Source organism: Nomia melanderi, chromosome 1, assembly GCF_051020985.1.
Source record: "Nomia melanderi isolate GNS246 chromosome 1, iyNomMela1, whole genome shotgun sequence".
Lineage (NCBI taxonomy): Eukaryota > Metazoa > Arthropoda > Insecta > Hymenoptera > Halictidae > Nomia > Nomia melanderi.
The window spans coordinates 28,905,987-28,925,689 of NC_134999.1; the positions used below are offsets into that span (position 1 = coordinate 28,905,987).

The 19,703-nt window shown below is 33.1% G+C and overlaps 3 protein-coding genes across 8 annotated transcripts; 1 reads left to right on the plus strand and 2 right to left on the minus strand.

Moving 5' to 3' along the window:
• The first annotated feature begins 1,193 nt into the window (after positions 1-1,193).
• On the plus strand, positions 1,194-15,340 carry LOC116428583 (PAT complex subunit CCDC47). Of its 4 annotated transcripts, XM_031980375.2 has the most exons (7): positions 1,216-1,361; positions 1,876-1,964; positions 2,692-2,801; positions 3,141-3,862; positions 4,046-4,149; positions 4,234-4,342; positions 4,507-7,477. In XM_031980375.2, the coding sequence occupies exons 3-7, from the start codon at positions 2,730-2,732 to the stop codon at positions 7,241-7,243; spliced, it is 3,744 nt and encodes a 1,247-aa protein (XP_031836235.1). In that variant the 5' UTR covers positions 1,216-1,361; positions 1,876-1,964; positions 2,692-2,729; the 3' UTR covers positions 7,244-7,477. The 4 variants fall into 4 exon arrangements, with proteins under 4 accessions (XP_031836237.1, XP_031836234.1, XP_031836235.1 ...); XM_031980374.2 differs by lacking the exon at positions 1,876-1,964 and having other exon boundaries at positions 1,196-1,361; XM_031980377.2 differs by lacking the exons at positions 1,876-1,964; positions 2,692-2,801; positions 3,141-3,862; ... (1 more) ...; positions 4,234-4,342; positions 4,507-7,477 and adding exons at positions 13,317-14,310; positions 14,395-14,566; positions 14,652-15,340 and having other exon boundaries at positions 1,194-1,361.
• Klp68D (kinesin-like protein 68D) lies at positions 7,744-12,098 on the minus strand. 2 transcript variants are annotated; one of them, XM_031980378.2, is made up of 2 exons: positions 11,722-12,098; positions 7,744-11,132 (listed from the first exon to the last, which is right to left on the minus strand). In XM_031980378.2, exon 2 carries the CDS (start codon positions 11,126-11,128, stop codon positions 8,933-8,935), a length of 2,196 nt encoding a protein of 731 aa, XP_031836238.1. In that variant the 5' UTR covers positions 11,129-11,132; positions 11,722-12,098; the 3' UTR covers positions 7,744-8,932. The 2 variants fall into 2 exon arrangements, with proteins under 2 accessions (XP_031836238.1, XP_031836239.1); XM_031980379.2 differs by lacking the exon at positions 11,722-12,098 and adding an exon at positions 11,306-11,707.
• Positions 15,341-15,431: 91 nt separating the features above from the next.
• On the minus strand, positions 15,432-18,710 carry LOC116428590 (PI-PLC X domain-containing protein 3). Of its 2 annotated transcripts, none has more exons than XM_031980409.2 (3): positions 18,595-18,710; positions 17,964-18,384; positions 15,432-17,458 (listed from the first exon to the last, which is right to left on the minus strand). In XM_031980409.2, the coding sequence occupies exons 2-3, from the start codon at positions 18,094-18,096 to the stop codon at positions 16,608-16,610; spliced, it is 984 nt and encodes a 327-aa protein (XP_031836269.1). In that variant the 5' UTR covers positions 18,097-18,384; positions 18,595-18,710; the 3' UTR covers positions 15,432-16,607. The 2 variants fall into 2 exon arrangements, with proteins under 2 accessions (XP_031836269.1, XP_031836268.1); XM_031980408.2 differs by having other exon boundaries at positions 17,964-18,402; positions 18,595-18,689.
• Between the last annotated feature and the right edge of the window lie 993 nt (positions 18,711-19,703).

Below are 19,703 nucleotides of genomic sequence, written 5' to 3' on the forward strand. Positions count from 1 at the left end.
AAGTCATCGATCATCCACCGTGGGATTCCTTATTTCTAATCATTTTTTCCTTATAATTCTTCGTTGTAATTATATCTTGTAATGCTATGTTATAATTCAATCTCATTCTTGTTTCTTATGTTACTGCTTATACTTGTATGTTTCTTTATGTGGATAGTTTCAGATTTAAGGAGGAAGACATGGAATCATCCGCTGAGAGATACTTTTTTTCTTATAATTCTTTCATATAATTCTTTTGTATAATTCATTCGAATATTACTTTTTTTCACTTTGGTTTAGACTCAAGGAAGAAAACATCCACCGAGGGATTAGTCTCAATTGCGGTAATATTAATCCATGGGTTTAGGGGGGAGGTTAATGAAATACAACTACCTCCTCGGGTCTCCACTCTAGTAACCTCCACGTGGTGAGGCCTGGGCAACTACTGTTATTCTTATTACAATATTTTCTCTAAAAGAATCATAGTAGGCTAATTGATGTGTTAATTTTGTAATTTAAATGTGAAATATGAAACCATCAGCAGGTAAACGATACTCACGTTTTTTGTGGATGAAGGAAAGAGTTATTTATGTAACTTGTGTATTTTTTAGTATGTTTATTATTCCGGTGTATAATTAAAATAAACGGAAAATCACTAACTTTTCGTGCTCAAAGATGAGGAGAATTGTTAAATGGTATGTTCACTTTACGAAGTATGCACCTTGCAGATTAATGATTAAAAATTTCATGGAAAATAGTTTTCAAAATTTCAATGGAACAACAATTTTTTCCAGATATAAACATTAATTGTTCGGAAAACGATAAGAACTTCACCGATTATATTATGCAAGTAAATTATGTACATTTTCAATAAAAATTCAGTATTCATATTGTATTATATGTACTTACTTTGAAATTATGAATTATGTTTAATATTCTGATAAATGTCTATAAGAAAGTATGTGTATATAGAAAAATGTAATAAAATAAAAGTAAGAAAATAAAAAAGATTACGTTTTTATTTATTTATTTGAATTTACCTGTACTCTGTTGGTAACGTTGCAAGCGACATAGGAATGGTAAGGAGTCACTTAATCCCCGGCCGTGAGATAAAAATTTACATTGCTTATCCAGTCTATTCTACATCTCCTCGGTGATATAATTGCGAGCATTCCAAAAATAAGACAAGTTGATAAAAATGTTTCCTGCAACAAACGAATTACCGACTATAACCATGCAGGTCAGTCATGCGCAGATCTCTAGTTGTTGAATATTTCTCTTTCGATATGGCTACCGAAAGATTTTATTGAAAACAAAATTAAGAAATTAGAAATTTTCACCGCGGAGATTGCCGAGTGTGACCAACGCAAACTGGTAATTTGGTAAGTTAGGCCTGTTTTTCTATTTTCTATTTTCGAAGATTACGATTTAAGTCCAACAAGGCGGAAAGATTACGCAGATATTTATAAGACTGGAAAGATTAATTTAAAACCAAATGATGGCCATTTGGCTGGGATCACTTGGTTGTTAAAAATTGACGGTGCGTGTGAAGGCAGTTTATACTGTTTATATTGTTCGATTTCTGCGGATTTTAATCAATCGTATATAACCTTTTGGTTTCGCGTATTACAGGCTCATACGTAAATGCCATTATGATTTTCTTGTTCTTCTGTTATTCGTAATATAATTTATTTAAGTAAGCACCGCTTAATAAACAGACACACATCATTTATATGTCTTATTCATTCTCCTGCGTCAAAGTGTAGTACAGTACCTATATTAGGTATATTAGATCAAAGTAAAACATTATTTTTTTTCTATGTAAACGGCTATATTTTTTCTCGTTTAAATATAAATTGCAAAGTTATTCTAATTCTTAACTTTGCGTGATATTAGTGTCTCTATATGGTGCACTGCGTTTAATGTTTTGTGGTACTTGTGCATCCTGGAAACGTTATTGGATATACGAAGTTTCCTTTCTATCGGTAAGTAGCTGGAGATTGATTGTTATACTCCAGCAAATCTATAAATAATAATTATAAGAAATCATTGAATGAAAGAAGTAAGATTAATCATCATTTAATGATCTTAGGATATGTTTATTTCATAACTTAATATATACCTCTAGAATGTCCTGAACGTGTAAGTATTTATATAAGAATTGATTTATTTTATTGAACATATTATAAAAACTTATTCAGACAGTTGTTAAAGAATCTATTTTTCATATGTTGGCGATAATATCTCTTCAAGAATATTTTATAACGTACATTATAAATATTCGACTGTTATCATTTAAAAATCCATTTATGCTTTAATTTAATAAGAAGTTAAAATATTTTAATAGGAACATTAGATTTAGGCATTGTTACATGTGTATATAAATTGTTTAAATATAATAGCATGTATTACTGGTAAGTATACATTAATAAAATTTGTAGCTTTATTATAGTAGATTTTATCAGGTTTGAAACAATCATATTTACGATTGCTGCTGCAGGGTTGGCTTATAAATTAATATCTATTTTTGATGTCTAAGTAATAATCTCGTAAAGTTCATAGTTATATTTAAGTCATTTACATAAGTCGTCAACAGAATAATATATATTGTTACTTTCCTTGTATTTTTAGATTCAATAATTTATATACCTTTGCCGACCCTGATGCTGCATTGTTTTTTCCTTAAAACTTACAACAATTTTATATTTTCAGAAAACACTGTGAGAATTTTTCACAAACGTGGATCAATTATGCAGAATTTTGATGATCTTGATATAGAAGGTCGTAATCCTTCTCACTTATCAGAGGCAGGCAAGGAGAAGGTAAAGCATATTGAAAGATGCATATAAAAATCTTTTATTTATAGTTAATATTTTCAGGAACTTATAAATTAGAATTTTAAACATATTTGTTAAATTCAATTAGAAAAAAATACTATTTTTATCAAAATTATCACTTTACCATTACTCATATAATATTAGAAACTGAATTTTGATCTATTACTCAAATAAATAACTTTTGGTATTTTTTATAAAGAACACCAGTACCCAGTTGATAAAATCTAATCTAATGTATCGATTATGAATATACTTTTATATTCTGTAACATATTATTAGAACAACAGTTAGTTATACACTTGACAAAGTATTTATATTTCACAGGAAGAATACGATCGAAAACGTTTAATGAGGAGCAGTGTCACTGCTGAAGATGGCACGCTCAGACCCGTGTATTCTGAAACCGAAGATGGTGATATATGGTGTCATATATGTAACATAGCTCTGTTCGGAGCTCACAAGTTACTGAATCATAACATGTGTAATCGTCATAAGATGAAATTAGATGAATGGCCATATCCAGTTTTGTTATGGTCCAAACGATCGGATATTGTAAAAACAGTTCCACCAGCACAATCAGCTGCTATAGGCGATGGTTTGGCACCTGGAGAACCAGTACCACCTGGTATGGAAGATCAAATAACCAGAACAACAACAATTCAGATGAGTTTGGATCGCCACAGAAGTTCTCCCCTTGTCGGCCTTGAATACCTACTTGAACTGGTTGATAATGATTCTTGCGAACCCAGTTATACATGTGTTTTATGCGATAAAAGGGGTGACCCTCGTACTGTTATGGCTCATATTACCAGTTATAATCATAGAATAACATATCTAAATAGACATTTCCCTACAATTTCGCGTGCTATTACGGAACTACCGCGTACTCCTAATTATAAACGTGGAGCTAACGAAATATCGGTGTTAGTGGCTAAGAAGATTGAAGAACGATTCGGAAGATTACAACCACAGTTGGTTGATAAGAATCAATTTGAAAAAAATAAGATGCAATACATCAAGAGAGTCTACCAGGATTATCACTTTAGGTAAGTTGTAATATGTTATTATTAAATTAAATCATATACGCTTGATCGTTGTATGAATTGAACGTTTCAATTCATATGTTTTACAAAAGTCAATGGATATGTGATTAGAGAAGGTGCGCGTCAGTTGTTTTCGTTATTTAATTTTACGTTTCCTTAAAATCAATGGCTGTTTCCTACATGCAGGGAAACGCCAGAATTAACATTTATGGATGTTTACGATGTGCGATGGGTAACGAATTTCGAAGAGAAGATGGCTGAAGTGGCTGGTAATAGTGGTCCGAAGAAAGGTGAGTGTATAAAAATTTATATTGTTGAGACAAACTGTTCACATCTCAAACGTTCAACTGCATTAATTATCATCTTATATTAAGATTCTCAACCTGCTGATGAGAAGCTGGATGATAAACATAAGAGTGAAGACAAGAAACACGAAAAGTCACCACCAAAGAAAACAGATTCTAAATCAGATACTACAAAATCGTAAGTGAACGTTTTGATAATGTAACATTTTTAAAGGACTTTTTCCTGTTCAAAATTTGGTTAATCTTTGTTCGTTTGAATTATAATTTCAGTATGATGAAATAACGTTGGTATCTTAGCCAGCCTCGATTTCATATGTCAAATAAATATTTCATATTTTTTAGGGGATTCAAGATTCGCATTTTCACAAGGGATAAATTAAGTATCCGTAAGCCGTTAGATAAGGAAGAAGAGAATGTAAGAAAGTCTCCTAAGCGTCCCTCTGACGAGACAAAGTCTCTTTCGTCACTGTCAAGCATATCAAGTAGCCCTTCGCCATCGCGTTCACGATCACGGTCTCCCATTCGTAATCGCAAAACTAGTTCAATGGATAAAGGTGGCAGGTATCGTACCAAATCGCGTTATTCGCGGGATCGAACGCGTTCTCGTACACGTTCACGGTCGCGTTCACGTTCACCGGAGCCACTGAGAGAACGAGATAAATGGGATAAGTATCGTGACCAAATTCGACGCGCCGAAGAGACGCTTGATCGTGCATTGAAATTTCACGAAAAGAATCCAGAGAAACATCCGTCTTATCCTGACGAGTGGAAAAAATTCTGGAACAGGCGATATAAAGAATTACAAGCGGAAGGGAAAGACCCTAGTAAACATGACTTCAAGCCAGAATGGATAGAGTTCTGGAACAAACGAATGCGTGAGATTCACAATGAACAATTGCAGCAACGAAAAGAAGAAATCAGAAAACGATTAGAATTGCCGGAAGACAAGCCGCCAGAAAAGTGGATACCATCGAATAGACGTGATAGATCTCCGCCTAAAAGGAGTCGTCATCGCATAGAGAGCGATGACGAAGTAGAGTATGTCGGTACAAAAACTGTTAAAACAGATTATTATGATCATCATGACCTTAGAGATCGTGATTATGCGTACTCGTCATATGTGCGTGGTAGGGGAAATACGTATAGAAGTAGTTACTATCCTCGTGGTGTTACACGTCCGAGATCAATACATTACGCGACACCATATCCGGTGAAAGAAAAATCTCCAAGCCCTATACCAGATGATATATTAACTGAAGATTTAGAAGTAGTTGGCTTGTTGAGATTACTCACGGCACTGGAAGGTCAATTGGGCTCTCTTGGGCCCAAGATAGTGTCTCTTCTTTCGAAAGCATTGGCAGCAGAGAAGGCTAAACCAAACTCTGCCGAGGAATTACTTTACGACGAAGAGGTGAGTGTGCTTTTTGAAACGGTTAAAGAAAAACTTAAAGGTCAATTATTTGCTGGAATGATAGAAAAGATGGCTATAACACCAACGAAGACAGCAATTCAAAATATTGCTCAGTTGTTGCATAAAGCGACAGAAAGTAAGAAGAAAATGGAAGAAGAAAAAAAGAAAAAGAGAGAAATGGAGACCGCGAAATCGGCAAATTATATTCAAAGAACAGTCTATACAAGGCCGGTAGAGGTAATTACACCTACAATCAAATCCGAACCAGTTAGCGTACCTGGCGTTGGTACCGTCGATAAAGTAGCTATAGCCCAACAAATAGCAGCTGCTTTAGTAGCTCAAGGTAGATCAAATGTATCGCAAGAGGAATTAGAAACTCTTATTAACGCTGTTGTCGGAATGGCTGAAGCGTCCAAAAATTCTGATAAACCAGTGACTACGGCTGATTTTGTTAAAGGGTTGGCAAGAGGTAATACTTCTCTTCCTCAGACTACATCTGCACCTGCGACCTTGACAACAGCGGATACGATTGATCATCAAACTTCTAAAATGGAAAGTTTATCGGACGCAGATTTAAAAGCACTGTTACAAAATTTTAAAGATTTATCCTCTCAGGAACAACACGGACTGATTAATTTCTTAAAAAAATTAGAAGTCACAGATCCAGTTCGAGTAGAAAAATTAAGGGCGTTTGTTAACTTGGGTTCAACGTCCATAGTATCTTCCATGCCAAAAATAAAGTCCCCAACGCCAGAGAATATAGAAACGAATATTAAATCCAACAGAAGTATTTCGCCGTTCTCTGTGCGCAAAGGAAATCAAAATCCCGTTGAAGAGGAAGATAAATGGAAACCTAAAATAGACATGTTTGCAAATGATGACGAGGAAGAACAGCAAACAAAGAATGATAACGAAGATAAACAGAAAGCGAAGTTAGATTTGTCAGATGATGACGATGATTACACATTTGAAGATATTTATAAGGCAGCGGATAAAAATGTTAGCGAAAATGAAAAGGCAAAGAAGAAATCGCGAGGATTTTCGAAGTCGGTATCGAATTCGCCAAAATCCTGGACACGATCTCGTTCACGTTCAAGATCACGTTCTCCGGTCAGGCCAAAGGAATTAACGAAAACTAACGATCCAAATGCAATACTAAATGAAACGAAACGTTTAATCGCTCATATAATGGGAGATCTTCCAAATAAATATGTGCCAAAATCGCACTTGTCACTTGGAAATGAAAATGCTGAACAAAATACATCGAAACCGTTGGATCAAATTCCCAATACTTCTACAGCTCCTTTGTCAAACTTTTATAATCAAGGATATGTTCAAAATACTCAACAAACTTGCACCCGTCCACAAGCACCCCCTCTTAGTTATCCCAGCATGTCCAACCAGCAATTCCAAAATTATCCACATCAACAAGTTTATAGCGGTAATCAGAATTACGTGGATAATGGTTATAATTACCAAGGATATGGCGCTATAGGCAATCAGGGTCAGTATAGTGGACCGTCCATGGCATCAAATCAATACCCGAATCAGCAAAATTATGGTGGGTCACCCTATGGTGGACTACCCACCAATCATTCTTCGAATTACTCTCAACAACCGCCGCAACAGCAATACGGAAATTATGTGCAACAACAACGTTTCTACTAAAGTGACTATTTAGAAATTGTTCATAAGAATGTATTGAAGTTTTGCTGTGACTGTGAATCTATTTACAATTGTTACAGAACTAGTTTTCTCCTTGAACGCTGTATAAGTGTTCATAGGAAAGCTTAATGTTACTAGTTCAGGGATTATTAATTAAGACATAAGAGTGGTCAAAATTTAAGAAATTTCTAACCAAATTGAATGCATCGTGTAAATATATTTAAAAATTCATGAACAGTTCCGTTGCTAAGGACTTCCTGATGAATTTTACATTTACATTTGCCATTCCTCTTCATACATGAGAAATTTATTTCCATGTGATTTTTATACATTTATAAATCGCGTGTGTCTCGCTTTGAGACGGCAAAGATTTATTAGAAAATATCTCAATTCGCTTAAGTATATCGCAGTAGGCGCGTGGTGTGAACGTGGATTTATGGAATGAAGTGTTGAGGCATCAATGTCAGCGGGAATGAAGTAAGTAAAGAAAAATAGGAACGTAATTGAAAGAAACGTCTTTACTCTCGATTACAATTTTGTTATGCTATCTTTCATTCAATCTTATTAATTGATAATATGTTTATCATATTTATAATTTAGCAGGTTCAGATAAGTGTGATAAAACATCAAAGGAGTCGAAAGTATTGAACATTATTTTTACAAGCACTTTTAACGTTAAAAAAATATACATATACATATATATTTACTATGTATATGTATACACATATACATACGTAATAGCGAGGACAACTATGTGTAATTTTTTAATTAAGAGAACATGTTGTAAAAGTGTATTAAATTAGTAAAGAATAATCTTCGTTTTGTAAATACTTTTATGTGTATAAGTTTTTCATATTTCAGAGAAACTATAAATACACCAAGGAACTTGTTCTTAATATTCAATAATAATAAAAATAGAATTAAATTAATAATAAACATAGCAGTATAAAAAAAAAGATACTTAAACAGATCTCTTTACCCTACATTTCACAATTTTATTTTAACAAATATCATCAATTTAAATATACAACTGCCAGCCTTCAAAAATAAACATAAATCTAAATTAATAGGATTATTTTTTTCTTTTTAATCAGTCTTGATTATTTGACCTGTCAATCGGTAATTAAATAAACGAAACGTGCCAGATATATTTTTTCATTTTTTATCACATTTCCAATAATTAACATTTCTTTAATCAATAAATATAATTAAACTGTACATAATGTACTATTGAGAATTCTGACAAAATTAACTTTTACATACCTTATTGCCATTAGTAATAGTATTTTTAATAGCGTAGAAATTATATTATTATTTTCTTACTTTCAAGACGTTTTAGAAACAAACTTGTTTTAAGTATGTAAGCTTTATGTTCGCAGTAGCAGGTCAAACCATCGAAGCAATTACTCCAAATCACGGATATCGATACTGCCCGCTATAATTGCTTAAAAAGTAACCAAGTGTTTAGTCTTAACGTTATCATTTATTTCGTGTTCTTTATTAATGCAATAATACCTCGTGGCTGCACAGTGCACATTGACTAGAGAATTATAAAGACTTCAACTATTTTGCGCTTATCGATACACACAGTACCATCACAACGGTCTATATAAATTAGTAGAATGCAACCCAAAATATAGTTTGCACAATATATACATTTCACTTTACAGATACAAGAGAACGTATTTTCTTTTATTTCGGCACGAGTCCTCTCGTCTTTGGATAAACAGGCGGCGGAATCTGTGGAATCTTTCCAACACTCTTAGGTCGTATTTTTGCAGACTGTAATCGCGGTTTGGATCTGAGTTTCGCACTCGATGCATCTACGTCAATATCGCCCTCATCGCGTAACGCTTCTTCGAGGACGGCTTGAATTGTGGGTGCAATTACCGGCCCTTGGTAATCCATTGTCGTTCTAGCAGGCATGTCAAGGTCTAAATTCAATATGTTTTCTCCTGCGTAGCGACAACCCCTCCCCATGGCTAGAGCAATACGCGCGTATTCAGAAATCGGCCTTCGAGCACCTGGAACAGACGTAGGTCTCTTTATCGTCTCTATACTGGATGGTTCTGGATCCTTTACTATCCAACAGTCATCCTCTTCATCGAGATGGATTCTTGACAAGATTTTATTCTTTTCTTCCTCAGGAATGAAATTTTCTATTATAAGATACTTCAGTTTCAATTCTTTCATGAGCTCATGTTGAGTTTGCTCCAAATCCCTTCTGTCCCTATTGAAATCATTGGTAACATCTTCCAACTCCTGCTTTAATACTTGTAACTTCGTGAAACATTTCCTTAATTTCCTAGACTTCACGTCTACTTCCTGCTGCAGATTCGTATAAGTTTCCTTCACGCCCAGCATTGTAAGCTCCTCATCTTCAAGCTTCTGTTGCATTTCAACCTCTCGCTTCTTTCTCTCTGCAATCTCAGCCGACTTCTGTTCCAGCGCTCTTTGCTGTTCATTCGTGTGGTCTATAATGTTCTTACCACCGCAGAGCATTTTGCTTTCCAAGTCTTTTATTCTCAGTATAAGAGTCTCCGTTTCTTGTTTCTCCGCTTTCAATTGTTCCGCGATGAGCTTCTTGTCCGTCTCAATTTTGTTATCCTCGCTTCGGCTATCATCCGCTTCGGATTCCGAATCTGCGGCTTCATCTTCTTTCTTCTTCTTCGACTTTTTCTTTCGTCTCTGCACCATGCCTTTCTGTGCCAATTTCTCCTTCAATCGACCAATCTCTTCTTGATATTGCCTTAAAAGAGCGTCCTTCGGATCCTCATTTATTCTCGGCTTGTTCTTGATGTTCTTTGCGCGATTCGCGTATCGCAGTGTGGTCAAAGTCTCATCGTAATTATAACTGGCAGGACCAATATTCGCAACCATGATGGTCTTCGAATTTCCACCCAAAGAATCTTGCAACAGTCGGGTCAGCTTCGAATCTCTGTACGGCACGTGCGTGGTTTTCCCATCCACTAAAGCGGAAATCACATTTCCCAATGCCGACAAGCTTAAGTTAATTTTACTTGCTTCTTTCAGCCGTTCGCCGGATGCGCCAGTTTTACTCTGCCTCTCGCTGCCGGCGAGATCGACCAAATTCAAACGACCCACCCTAATTCCTCCTGTATCGTCGATGGATCCCATTTCAATGGTGATCAAGAATATTGCGTGCGACCGGGAACTGTGCTCGTTCATATTAGTCGCGCCTATAGTTCTGTTTTGGTTCCCTGTATTCATCAACTGCTGTATCTCCGCTGCACTTTTGCACACCGACGTGGACAGGTCTTTCACGAATACACCGGTATCCGGTTTCTCTTTCAGCTCGAACCGAAGGCTTTGATCGGATTGCAAAAGATCTCGTATCTCCTCCTGATAAATCTCCAAGTAACTCGCTCGTACCAAGTACTGCATGTTCTCGGATCTGCCTATGTGATTAAAAATGTGCTCGAAGGACCGCGGGATTACACCCCGCCTGTCGTAGTCGCCTTTGAGGCCTTCCATAGTGTAAGTTTTCCCAGTGCCCGTTTGTCCGTACGCGAATATAGTACCGTTGAAGCCATCCAGGACTGAGGATACTAACGGTCTGACCGTTTCCTCGTAGAGGTCTTGTTGACTGGAATTCCAATCGTAAACCGAGTCAAACGTGAAAACTTTCACATTATCGCTGGTCGGGTCATCCCGCGGATGACGAACCTCGACCACCCCTCTAGATGGGAACACGTCCACCACGCGCGTGTAACCGCGAGCTATTTCCTTCTCGTCCATGGGTCGACATCTTACAACAACCTGGACGCATTGGGTCATTACCTCAGACGTCGCATTCGACTTTATGTTTTTCCTTTTCCAGGTTTTCAGTTGATTCTCTGACTTGTCCATGTTGACGATCGATTTCATTTACCTGTACAATAAAAAAGGCTCAGCAGATAAGACTTGACAGGCACGGTTGGTTCGAGTAAATCAATAATCGAATTCCGTTAAAACAACGATATAAACGTAATTGCGTTTGAATTAATTACTTCTTTGAAAGAATAACTTAAATGATTATTTGTATTTGTAAATAAATAAATTTACCTTTAATAAAAAAAAATTGTGTGACATCTCCTGCCGTTAATAATGTAAAAAGATAAATTAATTGGATAATTTGTTGTATTAAGCAATAGTGATTTCGAACGCGTGTAATACTATATCTATGTTAATAGTCTTTCACTTTTGAAAGGAAATTATGAAATAATTGGGAGTGTACGTATTCATCATTTGGCCTTCGAGTTTTTAAAAACTCGATATAGAGAATTTTCTAAAGATATAGTAACATTTTTTGTAACAGATTTTGCCATTTATTTTCTTCTTATTTCAAGCATTTTTAATTGCAAGCTCTGTCAATTTTCACGCGAAAAGGAACAAAAATTCAACGCGGAAACCTTAACCAAATGCTACCGTGCCACAGACTCTAAACATTAGGGCGACACTCTTTTTGATAGTGTACTTACCTTTTAAAGATAACGAACGCGATAAGCACGCACAGTGCGAGAAGGGTTACAATAAACGAACAACGATTTTTCTTTGTATCCACATATTACCCTCCTCCGCACGGTATTGATCCATTGTTTGTTCCCTAGATTTTACACTGTCGACACCCGCTTTTTTTATAACCACTTATTCGACTAAAATTATTTTGGGGAATACTGCGGACCCTTACGCCAATCGAAACTCAATTTCTAATCAAGTCACTAAGAGGACATGCGACACATTGTGACAGAATACAAGAAAGACCGCATCATATTTTGACAGAATAAAGCCATTACGGTCAAGCCTGCGCACTAAACTCCTCTCACTCGTTTCCACGGACATACTGAATCGATCTCTCGCTTAATCACGGAATAATTCTAGGCAAGACAGTCACGCTGATGTTCCCTTATGACACGTTGCAATACGAAATTTACTTTATCGACAAAATGCAACTAATTTTTTGTTCGTCTCGTGCAAATTCATGCGAGCATTTTATGCGTTGCAATGATTTCATTGAATTTATAAAGAAATACATTCATGGAAATTAAACTTACTGAAGAATAAAATTTGATAATATTAAACCGTATACGTGATGCATCATTCGAATGTATTCTATAAATAATAATTTTCCTGAGAGTATTTTCATTAAAAGTATTGCAGTATTAAAGTATGCAAAATATTCTAATTGACTTCACAGTGCATTGTCATTTTTTAATGTATACACCAAATTAAAATCAGTTGATTTTATCGAGTTTGCGTAATTACTTTTGACAGGAAGTACTTACACTAACATTTTTTAGTCAAATGTGTATTGAAAATAAAAATATTACAAAAAATATGACTTCTTATTCTTCATATATCTTTTACTACTCTATTGCGTTTTTAATGTAGAGACATAATGTTTGAAACCAGAATTATTTTAAAGAGTTTGTAAGCTTCAATTTGAAATGTATTATTCCGAATGAAGTTGTATACTTAACTACTTTGGAAAATAATATTTTTAGTCGTGTATAAATTTTTACTGATATATATTATATTTTTGAAATTCTAAAGGATATTACAACAGAATTCACTTATAAATTATAATTACTATTATTCTTATTTATACAAATGTACCTTTGACGTAGGAAATGACGTTTGTTCTGTAGCTAGTTTCATAGTGTGCAAGTCACCTCCTCGAAAGAGTGTTGTAACAGAATTATTTGTTGGAAAGACTATTTTATTTAATTGATAACTGAAATCAATGTCGAAAAATTGGCAGCATTTTATATAAATTCATCATATTGTTAGTATAAGCTAATAAACCAATAAAAACATGCGCTTTATAGATAAATTCTTAAAATAAAGCTTGTTTAAGTATTCAGTATTTTATTTTATAACTTTTGCTTCAGAAATGTTTTTTATATAACATTAAATAATTCACTATGTATGTATTGTTTTTGATAAAGGGAACAATAGAAAAAGTATTGGACAGAATGATTTATTATAAATTTTAAAAGCATATGTCAGCTTCTAATTTTGTAATTTTATTCTTTTCACTATTGTAAATTAGTCATTTGCTACTATTCTGTTTCAGGCAAAATGAAATTGTGGTTAGTAGTAGTTCATATTGTGCTGGTTGCAACAAATATATGGGTTACAGCACATTTCCATGAAGAACTTCCCGAAGATAATGAATTTGCAGAATTTGAAGACTTCGAAGAGGAAAAACCAACTCAGTCAATTAATGATCGTACAGTAGAACATGTGAAAGAATCAAATAGTAATCAAGATTTTGAAGATGATTATGTATTAATTGTTAATAATGATAGTGAATTTGATCTCTTCGATGAAGAAGAGTTCGAAGGAGTAGATGCTGCTGGTGGAAATACAGGCTCGAAAAGTGATGAGCCATCGACGTTAACAATTACAAAGATCCCGCTACATTTACGAGCAAGATGGGATAGTTTTTATCTAGAAATACTAATGATTATTGGACTGCTAGTGTATTTCATTAACTATCTAGCAGGGCGATCAAAAAATGCTCGTGTAGCAGAAATGTGGTTGATGGAGCATAAACAACTTTTACTCGATAACTTTTCACTTGTTGGCGATACAGGAAAGTCAAGTGAAGATGCATCTGAAAATGGTTTAGTCAAAGAAAGTCAATCTCATTATAGTTTATATTGCTCTGGTAGAGTTGGATGTGACTCTATGCTAATAGAATTAAAATTAATAAAAAGACAAGATCTAGTTGCAGTTTTGGCACAACTTGTGCGACCTCAAAACGATCAAGCACTCATACGTATAGAATTAGCGAAAGATGAAACAGATACTTTTGTATTAGCAGTAGCTACAAAACGAACGGCATTGCATTTAGTACGTGATATGGCCGATATCAGTGTTTATTGTCCAGAAAAGCGACCAGGAGAAAAATTTGGTCTTCCATTGGGATTTTATGTAATGTCTGAAATCGCTGAAGCAGCGTCAGCTATTTTAGATACAAGAGTTTTACAAGCATTTACAAAGTATGCTCAATATATTGATTATATACACATTAGTGACCAGTTTAGTGGTCCCAAGCAACAAGAGTAAGAATAAAATCTACACTGTAATTTATAACTTTCAGATTTCTTTTGATTGAATCTGTAATACTATAATGTTTTCAATTTTAGAGATATAACTCAATTAACAATGCCTGAAGTAAAGAGAGTTTTACTTGTTGGATTAAATATAAGTATGAAAGGGCGTACTACTAACGCAGAAGGACAAGAAAAATTAAAAATGCTTTTACAATTAACTTTTTATCTATTGGATAAATTACGTCGTTTCAAACTATCCAAAGAGGTTTGTAACTTTTATTTAAATCATACTGGTTTAATTAATTTGTTTAATTTTAATGTGGCATATTGAATCGTACTGTTACTTTCAGGGTAAAACTAAAGCTGATAAAAATAGATTGAGAGTAGAAGAAGCATTCTTAAAAACTACTCATGCTGCTAGAGCTGAGGCAGCTGCACAGCGAAGAGAAGAACGTCGTAGAGCTGAGAAAGAACGTATTCTTCAAGAAGAAGACCCTGACAAACAGAGAAAGTGGGAAGAGAAGGAACAACGAAGACTCGCTAAAAAGAGAGCACCGAGAATGAAGCAACTTAAAGTTAAAGCATTATGACCGGATACAGTTAATTACAAAGAAATTGTTGAAACTTTTAAAGGGTCATGAGATACTCAATTGAACTGCCCATTCATCGTTTAGTAAAACTATACTTCAACTACATTCATTTTCTTTTGAAATCGATCAGCATTCATTGACCATTTTTCAATCAAGATTTCAAAAAAATTCATAGGTAAGTATTGCATACTTAACGTTCACTGTGGTGAAATAAAATCAATTTATATTTTTCTTAATTTTTGATATATAATTTTATTTTGTTTTCCTTGTGAATAATATGTCGGTACTGTTAAATATTTATTTCGTAATATTATTGGTATAACTTTTTAATTAAGTTATATTGTCTCTTAAATGTGTAATCAAGAACTGTGACATAGAGTTGGTTCCATAAAAATTTCAACAATATGTTATAAAAATAATATATAATTATTGCTTTTGAACAATAATAATGTTATTTGTTATGAAATTTATTTTTAAACCCCTCCTTTTATAACATGAATGTTTTTAAATTACAATGTAACTTTTACACATATTTGAAAAAGATAATTAATTTATTTGCACAAATTTCTTTAAAGAAAAATTAACATATTATAATTAAGTTTTAAATGTTTTAACTTATATTTCTTTGTTATTATATACACGTAGTCTAAAAAACTGAATTATTAAAAAACAAAATGTTAATATGAAATATATTATTAAAATTTTCAGGTAATACGAAATTATTAATATATTTATAAATACAAGATTGGTATTCACATTGTACCTACTTAATCATTTATTATTGAATATTATACACCACTTTATTACGTGTAACAAATGTATTTGTAACATTTTGTGTCCAGCTTATATATCAATGAAGCATTGATATTCTTCTGAATACTGTATAATTTTATATTTCAATTTATGAATACTTCTCTTTGAGTAAAGAAATCATTAATTCTTTATTACATTTGTATTTAAAAAAATATAAGAAAAAAATACAACAGTTTATAGTAGTTAATGTTACAGTTATCAACTTAAGAAAGCAACTAAAAAAATGAAAATAATGTAATTAGATTGTTATTCAAATAATTATAAAGATTTATTACAATATCTATTACAATTCTACAAAAATGTTTCTCTTGGAGTTAAGTAATTCTACATTAAATATATACAATAAAACAACAATTTAAAAACAATTTATCACAACCAAAATATATTAAAATATAAACAATATAAATCAATGAGAACAATGATCTCTAACATCTAACCATTGAAGCTAGGAAAAAGATTGTTGAACAATAATATATTATTCTTATAATCTCTTGATAGTGTGTATCACATGATATTGACAATTTTTCTTTATAAATGAAAAAATGTTGTATATGTACAAATTACCTTCCATTTTTTCAAATAGAATGGTATATTCTTATAATTATTTATGGGTAATTTCCAATTACAGAAAGAGTTAAAATATCTTACATCTTACACACAACAAGAAAATCTTTAGACATAATAATTATCATTGGTAATACAGTTTTATAATCTTGTAGTAATTAATTTAGATATATACATTACTTTTTAGATTATTGATTATTATATTTACTACAACTGTCATGGTATGATCTTTACTGTACAAATTTTTCTTTAACTCTGAAGTTTTGGAAATACTCAAGATAGTACTATTCTAATTACACTGTATAGATGCAGACATAATATACTATTTCATACAGAATATTACAAATGAAACATTTTCTTATTGTTTGCAATAACTGTCTTGCAGAATAAATAATTATTATCTGATACAAAGTCGGCAATAACAATATTCAATCCACCTTGACCGGAGCGTTTCTGACTTAACCAAGATAAAATCGTTTTTTGACTTAATAGCACTAAACTTCTCTGCAACGTTCCACATATATGTTTTAATACATATGAGACGTCTGGTGTTAAAACACATTGTGATACAAAGCCAATTTCTAGTGGTCTTGCTTGCAGTTCTATATCTAAGAAATCTAGAAGTTCATCGACACGAGTGGTGTTAGGCCAAGGTGTACGCCATAATCCACTAGGCCATAAATTCGAATAATTTTGCGCGAAAATATTTCTATAAATAACGATCACTTGGTATCTTTTTAAATTAAGCCAGTTAAGCGTTATGTGATCAAAACTGGAAAATATGGGGCACAATTTTTTCTGAAATACTCGAAAAATCATGTCTACAAGATGTTGATGATCCGTTTCTTTGAACAAATAAAAGTGTTGAAAATCTACGATTAAAATTTCGTTACTATGAGAAGACAGCCATTCCGCAATTTCCTGTAGTGGTTGATATATTTCTGAACCATATAAGCCATGTACAAAATAAATATTTCTGTTCGTTGGTTTCGTTGCGACACGAAAATCTAAGTACCGAATTCCTCCATTCAGCTGATCCTTCACACTGTCATGTTGCGTAATAGACCAATTAAATATAATGGGTTTTGAAACAGGTGAGCAGTAACGGCCGAGAGTTCTAATGTAGTTTGGCTCGTCCGGCCCCACTTCATTACGACGATTTATAGTGTAAGTCATTGTATTATGAGAACCTGTTACAAGTTATTAAATATTAAGTTTTTATTATTTTCGTCTCATGTAGCTCTTCAAAATGAGATCCTAAATGTATGTAATTTATTGAATTTTAAATAATTTGTTAAGACCTGTAGTTTAACAAAGATAATGAAGAAAATGAAATTTTTATATTTAAAGCGATTGCTTTTATCAAAATTACTAAGCGATTAAAACGCAAAGTTTTCATTAAGTTGCAAATTTTCTTCGACTCTACCTTTTTATTTTGATTATAGTTTTCTGTAAAAATTAATCGGAATATTATGTGATTTATTAAGTTTATAAGTAATTTTTTGTAAAGATACATAATTTTTGGCGGTAAGCTAAAATTTCTCTTCCTAACTTGAATAAATAAGATGCATAATATTTTTAAACAATACAGTAAAACATAGGAAGTGTAAATTATGGAAGTATTTATGATTATTGAATTACATTAACTTCTACGTGATTATATGTAATTGCGAAGAATAGGATATTTGAACGTACCGGGTATTGCCAACTGTATTATAGGTATATTTTTTATAGCATCTGGAAGTCGAGTCATCCAATACTCTAGTTCTCCGTTTGAAGAAATTTCTTTTGTGTCAGTATTTTGTGAAAAACCACTTTTAATTTCCATGATTTTAAATATTTGATTATTGTCACCGTAATGAATTTATACAAGAATTTATGTATATCCGAAAACTGACGATGTAAATTGTAGGGTAACGACGTGGGTGTACGTTACCTACATCGAATGACTTGCGTGTCGATCATCTCCATGCTTTATAACGCTTTTCCGAATCAACGTTCCCACGGTGATGTCATAGCAATCACCTTGCACCTTCTTCCTATAGGGAACAACTAAGTGGTACAGATGCAGAGAATCTAACCTCATGGCCATACAATTATAGAGTGTCCCTATTTCCTACAATTGAGAAGTTAACTGCAACAGTGGGCTTGTTAGATAGATGACTGCAATGTAATCAGCATATAGTGTTTTAATTCAAGCTTTCAATACATATTTATTTCTATTGTAATGTAAATCATAATAAAATATAAGATGTATTATTTACATATGTTTATGTGCAAAAAATAATTCCTACTGACCAAATTGTGATCTATTCTCTAAAATTACCTTTTTCCACAATATTGGCATCTTTACAATTTACTGAAATAGTAACATTAAGAACCGAAGTCATTAACATCGTATGTCGAAGAAGATGAACCGGATATACCAAGAGTGAATTAAATAGGGTATTATGCTTCTAAAAAAAGTTTTCAATTATGAATATCATAATCTCAAATAGAATTCCAAATATTTTTCATCTTATGAATAATAATCTAAAGATTCTTAAATGAAGATGATGCAAAGGCTCTGCTTTTTTAAATCACCTGTATACTAAAATTATATTTTTCTATCAAATATTAATTATCTTATAAACAGTAATAAATTTCTGGGTATTAAAAGTTAGAGATGTTTTAAAAAATTGCGGGTTTTCGAAGACCATTTAGTGACACCTATTAACTACTATTGGCAAACACTGTTGCGCAGTTATTCCCGCCATTTTTTAAAACTGTTTCTACAAGGGAACTGATATTGTTGTAGCGACTCAGTTTTGGCACGTCTTTGTTGCTGGCCGAGCCGCGGAACGAAAAAAGACGGTCAATAACAAGGACGTGCGGAAACTGAGCTACCATAAAAATCGAGCCAAGCCTGACGAGTAGACGTCACCCTTTGCCATTGTGCACTTCTACGCAAATGGCCAACGACACTAACGTGAGAGCGAATAGTAGGTGAGAAAGACGGAGACAGTTGTAGCCAATGTTCAGTAATGTAGATAAAGATAATTTTGTTTGTTGTTAGAAATCGTTTAACTATACATATTAAATTCTTTTGTTAATATTCGTGATATTCTTTTTGTAAATAGTCACTTATAAACAAGCCATCATAAAAGTTGGTGGATAAAATATTTCAACATTATAATTTAGTGAACATTGTAAATAAATAATATATTGAATAAAGAAACGCTACACAGTTGATTTGGTGACGTCATTTAGCGGAGACAATCTAGTATTAGTTGGCTAGAAGTTTAAGCTTCCTTGCAATAGGTGACGCCACCAATTTCGAAGTGTGGCGTGTATTTTTATTTAATACATTTATTTACAATTTTTACTAAATTATGATGTTGAAATATTTTTATTGATCAAACTCTATGACAGTTTGTTTCTAACTGACTATTTACA